Raw genomic sequence first — 9,032 nt, 5'->3', positions numbered from 1 at the left:
GAAATGACAATTATTTTTGTTGTTTATTCTGGAGGCTGAAGTACGTTTTGAGGGACGCTAGCACCTCGTATGCCCAGCGTTGTGCGTATGTGTGTACCAAATTTGATTTGTTGCTGAGCACGGAATGTGATGTATGATGATGTATGACGATAATAGCGCCGGTCACGTCACACAATTTGTGATTTTTAGAATTTAAACAGAATTGTGCTACAATTATTCAACTCCCCCCCCCCTTTTGTTTTGCATAGTATGTGCTATGAAAAGCTTTCTCTCCCATTAAATGATGGTTGATATCTTTCATAATCTTATGGCTCAGAAGCCCATTTAATTAGTGCTCGGGGCAGCCTTGCTTTATTGCAGGTTATTGTTTGTGTTTTCATTTCCATTCCATTCCTCACTGCCCTGCATTCCCCAAGTTCCACCGTACGCAAAGAAGAAAGCACACTTTTTTTACTCGATAAACTGTGAAGGATTAAACAAATCTTCCATTGGCCCATAAACAAAATCTTCATGTGTTGCTGAACAGCTGTAGTGAGTTGTATACCTTAATGACAATACTTCATGTGGTGTCTGTCTGGTTTGGGGAGAGTTGTTCATGTTCACAACTATGGAATGAACTGGCATAGGACACAGAGATCACACATGTGATCGCGTGAACTGGATTGTATGAGTTGAAATGTTTTCCTGCAGTTAACATGTAGTGTTCACTTAGTGACGTAGTGAGCAGTATGCTTATTCAGTTCCAAAGCTCTAGAGGGGATCTAACGTGCCTGACTGGCGACTGGGTTGCAGAATGCAGTCTGCGTCACTCCAGTGGTGCAGCAGAGATGCACAGGTTGTTTAAGGCACAGGCGACCTGCACAATCTTATCGAAGGTGGAGAGGCTGGACGTGCAGCGCTCCGAGGCTGCGGTGAAGGGGCTTTCCACGGGGCCAGTGAGCATGGCATATCTCTGTTTCACCATGGAGATCACCCGCTCCACGTGGCGGTGCACGCTCACTGCCTCTGGGGAACATGTGTCCATCAGCAGAGCTCCTCCTCCTCCCTCGCCAGCCGCTTGGAACAGAGCCCCACGGGCGGCCACAGACTCACCGATGTCCAGGTCCCGATTGGCCAGCACGACGTCGCCAGGGAGGAGCTTGCACAGGAAGCCACAGCCCTCGGCCAGATTCTTGTCACTGACACTTCCCAGCACGCCCCTGGAGACAAAGGTGACCACACCCTGAGGGGCCACACCTATCAGGTACTTCAGTATGTTACTGGAACTACTGCCTGCCCCCTGGTGAACCGACGGAGGTGTAAGCAGCAAGGCCGTCTGCTGCTGGTTGGTCCGGGAAACGGGCTCCTCAAAGGGCACAGTGAAGCAGTCTATGATGACAGCGCAGTCTGGATGCGCGGAGCGCAAGGCAGCGGGAAGGTTCTTTCGGAGCTCGGCCCTGGAGGGCCAGAAAACGGCCGTGGGGACCAGGGTGGAGGACATGATGTTGACCATCCGGTGGACCGTCCTGGTCACCGTACCGACTTTCACGCCAAAGCGGTAGGCGAGGTCTTGGTTGCGCAGGTCCAGGCGGAGCCGCATGAGAGTCAGGAGAAGCTGCTGGAACTTGGTGAGCCTCACGTTCTTCATGCCGTCCATGTGGGGCGCCAGAAGCCACATGACGGTCTCCAACACAAAGTAGTTGGGAAGACCCGTGTAGAACTTCACCTTCTCCGCGTCGTTCTTCAGTGAGGTCTCCGAGAGCGACATCTTCTCCGCAGACTCTCGGAGATTCTGGTTCTCTCTCTTGAGAGCTTTCAGGATGTCCTCAAAGTTCAACGGCACCACGTCCGACGACCTCTGGGCAAACTTTCCCCTTTTGCTGTCGCTCGCCAATTCCAGGTCGTCATTCTCATCGTCATCTCCATCACTGCTGGCAGACGAGGAAGCACTCCCCTCATCCCCTGCCTCCTCCTCCTCCTCTTCACGTGCCTGGGTCTGCCCGTGTTCCCCCACCAATGACCTGCCTTGGCCCTGGAGGAACAGCAAGGCATTGGCGGCCTCTACCTGCGCTTCCTGCTTGTCTAGCGGTTCAAAAGCCCCTGGTTCCTTCATCTCCGCCGAGGACACCGTGATGAACACGGAGGGGACATAATCTGGTGACCGTGGGTTCTTCACCTGCTTACCTGGACGCATTGGAGAGAAGAACAAAAAGCGTGGTGGTCAAAGGCAGTGGTTTTAATTTCAACCATTTTCATGTCAAGGCCCATTATTTATTTGTAATTTGAGCCATTTGATGAGATTTAGTCTCTCAGACAGACACAAAACTTTGTTGTCATTGGGATAGAATTTTGTTCACAATTCCAAGCTGTATTGATGTTGGTACTGAAGGAGAGATAACAGGCAATTAGGTTGATCAAAATAACAATTCTGGGTGGAGAGGGAAGTCTCTAGTGGAGCCAATTAATTTAATCTGAAGGACTCCAATGGAAAGAAGCCATAGACTTTCTTGGGTTGTAAATCCTAATAGCAGACCTTGTATTGAACTGTACGTAGCTTTTTTTCTGCAAACTGAACTCTGAAGTATTTCAATCAATCAATCAATCAATCGATGGTCCAACTAATGGTCGTCAAAATTACAGGGGAATTAAACTCACCCTGTCATCCATTTTGGCCAGAAGAAATAAAAGCATACTCGAGTGGTGGGGAAAAAAAGGTCCCAATTTGGGTCCCGATCCACTGTTTGGGAAACAGTGGAGTACACTCAGTACAGTACAGTCAGTCAGGCTAGCTACTACACAGCCTACATTACAAAATGCGTCTTGTTTTTTGTTTTTTTTACTGCGGGTGACGTGTGTACGCAGGCTAATGTGCAGGCTACCTGAGACGAAGTGAGTGCTACAGAGGCGACTACCGTCGTTGGGCACCCATCCCTCCCGGTTGACGGCGGCGATCCACCGCTGCTTCCTCTCGGGGTCCCGGGGGAAGCGGTAGAAGGATAGCGTGGTGCCCGGGGTCCTTCTGTTCCTGCAGCCGGCCACCACGCACGTGTGAACCATAACCCTCTCCTCCTCCACACCCACGGGTGGTGGTACACTGGTGGACGGTGGTGTGTGTGTGTGTGTGTGTGTGTGTGGTGGTGTGGAGTAGTGGGGACCGCTTGAGATTTCTTTTTTTTTTTTTGACTCCCAAAATGGTGGTCGTGCTGGTGGCAGTGTTGCCAGATTTTGTGTGAGAAATAAGCAACTCGGTCTAAACAAGCCTCAATCTGGGAACCCATTGGCAAAAAAAAAGAAAAGAAGAGTAAAACAACGCCCTCTTTTCCTTTGAATAGTTGCTGCCATCAACAGTCTTTCCCGAGAGACTAAACAAGCCCAAAAGAAGACACTCCACAGATGAGCAAATTGAAATCTAATGGAGCAATGGCTGCGATATTTGTTTAGCGCCCTGGCTCACGGACCGTGAGACCACGTCTAGTCTGCAAGACTGCAGCGGGGTGAAAAATACATGGGGATCCTCCTTGACATGAAAATGTTTTAAACAACAGTTACAACTTAAGGGAAGCAACTTTACAAACAAGCCAAAGGTCGCTTATAATAGGCGGACATGGCAACACTGGCATGGTGACTGGCCTTAGTGACTGGCAAGGCAAGAGAGAGAGATAAATAAACAGCCAATCAAGCCCAATATAAATAACACCACATGAGCTTGAAGATCTGCTATTTTACAAAAATATATAAATATTAGGAATAGCCTACCGTCCGTATATTATCTGAGAGTTAAACATATTGTTTGTGTGTGTGTGTGCGCGCGCGCGTGTTTTAAGTACCGGATACAGTAGGCGGGCTCGAGACAAAGATCTGAGCACTTTAAAATATAAAAAAATATAATGTATATTATGTTTGTTTTGAATTAATTTGTCTACATAATAATTATTTGTTTGGTGTTTAACTTTATTTGTATGATGATTTTTTTCTTTCATTTCATTCTTTCAAAAGCAAGAAAAAACGACGTCATCAGGGCTCCGTCTTTTGAGCTAATTTAGAACTTCCTGTCTGAGAGCTAGCTAATTTAAGACATCCGGTTGCCTTCAGAATAAAATAAGGTTATTTAATTAATAATTATTACATTACATTATTAGTATTATTATTACATTACAGTTATTGTAAAGACACACATTATGTTTCTGTGTAAAAATAAGTAATTAAATAACATCAAAAAGTTATCTAAATGGATAAATGCTATTCACTGGAGTGAATATTCTATTATATTCTAAAAACGACTTATAAATCCTAAAGCCTTGTTTATACTTCACTGTGCAACGGTCCTATGCTGGACAATAGCAGATATGCAAACTCACAGCACATCTCCTGTGGGTCGGTGGCGGTCTTGGTCACAACTGGTGGCCAACAGTTGTAACCAACACCGCCACCGACCCACATAGAATACCATCGCACAGTGGTATCAGACCAACCACAATCAGCCAGCCCTCAAACCAAACCCTTCGACTTAGAAGAACGTGAAACTGCAATGGGAAAGTTGAAACCCGGAAAAGCAGCAGGGATTGATGGCATACTTGCAGAAATGATACAGCACCTGGGACCTATCGCAAGGACCTGGCTTGTGGGGATGCTGAACACATGCATAGCACAGAAAACCATCCCTTTTGTTTGGAAAAAGGCTGGAGTAGTTGCAATCCCTAAACCTGGCAAAGACCCATTATCCCCGAAGAGCTACCGACCCATTTCCCTCCTCTGCATCACGTCTTTCTTATACCTGTGGTGTGCGGGCTCCATCCAATACCTACACCAGTTGTGATGCAACAGAGTTTGCTGTGACCGTTGTGAATTATGGGTGGTGTGGTCTTTGCCAAGACGGTGGATTGTGGCCCATGCCTTCCTGCTGTTATTTGTCATTATGGTGTTCTCTATATCTTTTCGTCCTGGGCATGACGTTAAACTGTTCCGTTCGAGAGGACCGGCGACCCTCGAATGTAAACGGCCACGAAAGGAAACTGTGTGTGTGAGGTGTTCTCTATCATTTCATTCCAGACTTCACTGTCTATCTCCTGTGTTTTCCATTCATCTTGAGCGTTACACAGTCGTCTGATGTGCGGGGGGAGGTGCCGGCTAGCGCATAAAGGCACGGACGGGACAGGTGTTTTCTTGACCCATCCCGTGATGATGCGACAGGTGTCATTTAGGGCTGTGTCGACCAATTTGGTGTGACGTGATCCGCTCCAGCTTGAGCAGGAATACTCTGCTGTAGAGAAAGACAGGGCCATGGCAGTTGCACGGATTGTTTGTGGGTCTGCGCCCCACTTGGGAGTTCACTAGTTTTCACAGGATGTTATTGTGGGTGTTGACCGTGGCTTTTGTGTTCTCCAGGTGTTTTTTTGAAGAAGAGTGTCCTGTCCAGTGTAACTCCAAGATACATGGGGTGGGTATGGTTGGAGAGTTTGTGACCATCCCAAGTGACGCTCAGTTCTTTTCTCGCGTCTCGGTTCCTCAGGTGGAAGCTGCATAGTTGGGTTTGTGTGTCTTTCTTTTTCTGTCTTTCTTTCTTAGGACGGAGATCAAGGTAGACGCCATAGGAAGGCTCAACACTAGCCGATGCCCCTAGAGATCCATCCCAAAGCTTCCCTCAGGGAGCACAGCAAGCCAGCTAGCCAGCAAGCCTGCCCAGTCAGCCAACGCAGCCAGTCAGCTCCGCCAGTCAGCCAGTGTAGAAAGTCAGGCTGCCAAGCCAGAGCATATCAGCCCTTGCAGTCAGCCATTGCAGCCATACCAGCCTTGCTCAGTCAGCTCAGCCAGGCCTCTCTTGAGGCCTGGCTCTCTGTCTGCCTGGCCCGGTCTGCCCTGCCCTGCCTTGCAGCAACAGAACCAGCCTTTCTGGAAAGCCAGCCAGCTCAGAATGCGAGCTGAGCAAGCCAGTGCAGCAGCAAGCCCAGACTAGGTTACCGCAGCCTTACTGTGCAGCCACAGCCACTCAGTCTAGACCAGCAGGAGCTGGCCAGGCTCCAACCCTTGCAGCGCAGCCTTAGGCCGGACAGTCCCCCTGCCTGCACTTTGTTGCCTTCCTGGCCTGTCTGCCTGCCTAGGCGCCTCGGTCTTCCTGTCTGTCTGCCTTGGCCTGCCAGTCTGAAACTGGTTTAGACTAACTGCGTGCTTGCCAGCTGCGCTGGCTTGCTGAGCTCGTATTCTGAGCTGGCTGGCTTGCCAGCAAGGCTGGTTCTGTTGCTGCAAGGCAGGGCGGGGCAGACCGGGCCAGGCAGACAGAGAGCCAGGCCTCGAGAGAGGCCTGGCTGAGCTGACTGAGCAAGGCTGGTATGGCTACAATGGTTGACTGCAAGGGCTGATGTGCGCTGGCTTGGCAGCCTGACTTTCTACACTGGCTGACTGGCGGAGCTGGCTGGCTGCGTTGGCTGACTGGGCGGGCTTGCTGGCTAGCTGGCTTGCTGGACTCCCTGAGGGAAGCTTTGGGATGGATCTCTAGGGGCATCGGCTTGTGTTGAGCCTTCCAACGGCGTCTACCTTGATCTTCGTCCTAAGAAAGAAAGACAGAAAAAGAAACACACACACAAACTCAACTATGCAGCTTCCACATGAGGAAGGCAGGCAGGCACGCAGGCAGGCACAAGCTGCCTGCGTGCTTGCTTCGCCCTCCAGTTGCTGCTCCAGTTATTTGTTTTCCCTCAAACCCATCCTCAATGTGTTGGGTGAGGTTGAGCTCTGTCCAGCACAGGACGGGACGGAAACCAGCTTGGTCTTTAGTCAGCTTGGTGTCTATGAGTGGTATGAGGCGTTGGAGTAGCAGCCTCTCTTGTAGGTGATGCAGAGGAGGGAAATGGGTCGGTAGCTCTTTGAGGATGATGGGTCTTTGCCAGGTTTGGGGATTGCAACCACTTTGGCTTTTCTCCAGACAGAAGGGATGGTTTTCTGTGCCATGCATGTGTTCAGCATCCCCACGAGCCAGGTCTTTGCGTTAGGTTCCAGGTGCTGTATAATTTCTGCCAGTATGTCATCAATCCCTGCTGCTTTTCCGGGTTTCAACTTTCCCATTGCAGTTTTGAGTTCTTCTAGGTCGAAGGGTTTGGTTTGAGGGCTGGCTGATTGTGGTTGGTCTGATACCACTGTGCGATGGTATTCTCCTGTGGGTCGTGGCGGTGTTGGTTACGACTGTTGGCCACCAGTTGTGATGCAACAGAGTTCGCTGTGACCGTTGTGAATTATGGGTGGCTCCCTGAGGTCCTTGATCGCCATTGGGTCCAACAGTGGTCATTGAAGCGTGCACACACATGCACACATGCACCTACACACACAGGGGCACATGCGTATGCACACCTGGACCTTTAAATGAACAACAACACAAAAACTAAGGCACTGGTGTCGGACTTCTGGTTTACCGGAACGGGGTTCAACTCCCTGCAGTGCCCTGCTCAATGTGTTGTATTTCATTCATTGGTCCATGGTCTCAGGTCATTGAGCGGCGCGCTATAGTGTGCGATTCTTCATCATTGTTGAGGATTTTTTAAAGGTGAAAATCAAGGAAAAGCAAAAGGCTATAGTCCATGGTCACGGACCGCATACTGGTCAAGGTCATTTATACTGGTGAAGATCATTTACTAGTCTTCTAAAGGTCATTTATACTGGTGAAGATCATTTACTAGTCTTCTAAAGGTCATTTATACTGGTCAAGGTCAATTACTAGTCTCATGAAGGTAATTTATACTGGTCACAGTCATATACTGGTCACGGTCATTTCTACTGGTGAAGGTCATTTATACTGGTCAAGGTCATTTGTACTTGTCAAGGTCATTTATACTGGTCAAGGTCATTTACTAGTCTTATTGAAGGTAATTTATACTGCTCAATGTCATTGATATTGGTCAAGGTCATTAAGTGGCACGCTATAGTGCGCGATTCTTCATCATTGTTGAGGATTTGAAAAAAGGTTAAATTGCAGAAAAGCGAAAGGCTAAAGTCCATGGTCACGGAGGGCATACTATAGTATGTTGTTTTTCTTTTTTTTGGTGGTGTGCGGGCTCCATCCAATAACTACACCAGTTGTGATGCAATAGAGTTTGCTGTGACCGTTGTGAATTATGGGTGGTGTGGTCTTTGCCAAGACGGTGGATTGTGGCCCATGCCTTCCTGCTGTTATTTGTCATGTTGGTGTTCTCTATATCTTTTCGTCCTGGGCATGACGTTAAACTGTTCCGTTCGAGAGGACCGGCGACCCTCGAATGTAAACAGGTGTTGGGACAGGGTCAGGTGTTGTCTTGATGCATCCTATGATGATGCCACAGGTGTCATTTAGGGCTGTGTCGACCAATTTGGTGTGACGGGATAGGCTTGTAGGTGATGCAGAGGAGGGAAATGGGTCGGTAGGTCTTTGGGGATAATGGGTCTTTGCCAGGTTTAAGGATTGCAACCACTTTGGCCTTTTTCCAGACAGAAGGGATGGTTTTCTGTGCTATGCATGTGTTCAGCATTCCCACAAGCCAGGTCTTTCCGTTAGGTCCCAGGTGCTGTATCATTTCTGCTAGTAGGTCATCAATCCCTGCTGCTTTTCCGGGTTTCAACTTTCCCATTGCACTTTCACGTTCTTCTAGGTCGAAGGGTTTGGTTTGAAGGCTGGCTGATTGTGGTTGGTCTGATACCACTGTGCGATGGTATTCTCCTGTGGGTTGGTGGCGGTCTTGGTCACAACTGGTGGCCAACAGTTGTAACCAACACCGCCACCGACCCACATAGAATACCATCGCACAGTGGTATCAGACCAACCATAATCAGCCATCACTCAAACCAAACCCTTCGACCTAGAAGAACTTGAAACTGCAATGGGAAAGTTGAAACCCGGAAAAGCAGCAGGGATTGATGACCTACTGGCAGAAATGATACAGCACCTGGGACCTAACTCAAGGCCCTGGGTTGTGGGGATGCTGAACACATGCACAGCACAGAAAACCACCCCTTCTGTCTGGAAAAAGGCCAAAGTGGTTGCAATCCCTAAACCTGGCAAAGACCCATTATCCCCGAAGAGCTACCGACCC

At 48.9% G+C, this 9,032-nt stretch overlaps 1 protein-coding gene across 1 annotated transcript; it reads right to left on the bottom strand.

Moving 5' to 3' along the window:
- Window positions 1-468: 468 nt before the first annotated feature.
- LOC310866519 (uncharacterized protein) lies at window positions 469-3,036 on the bottom strand (the record flags this gene model as incomplete). The annotated part of the gene is made up of 2 exons (XM_083776153.1): window positions 469-2,163; window positions 2,859-3,036. The coding sequence occupies 2 exons, from the start codon at window positions 3,034-3,036 to the stop codon at window positions 806-808; spliced, it is 1,536 nt and encodes a 511-aa protein (XP_083632279.1). The 3' UTR covers window positions 469-805.
- Between the last annotated feature and the right edge of the window lie 5,996 nt (window positions 3,037-9,032).

This window comes from Protomyctophum parallelum (assembly GCF_964188405.1).
Source record: "Protomyctophum parallelum genome assembly, chromosome: 11".
In the NCBI taxonomy this organism is placed as follows: Eukaryota; Metazoa; Chordata; class Actinopteri; order Myctophiformes; family Myctophidae; genus Protomyctophum; species Protomyctophum parallelum.
This window is presented reverse-complemented; position numbering and strand designations above follow the sequence as displayed.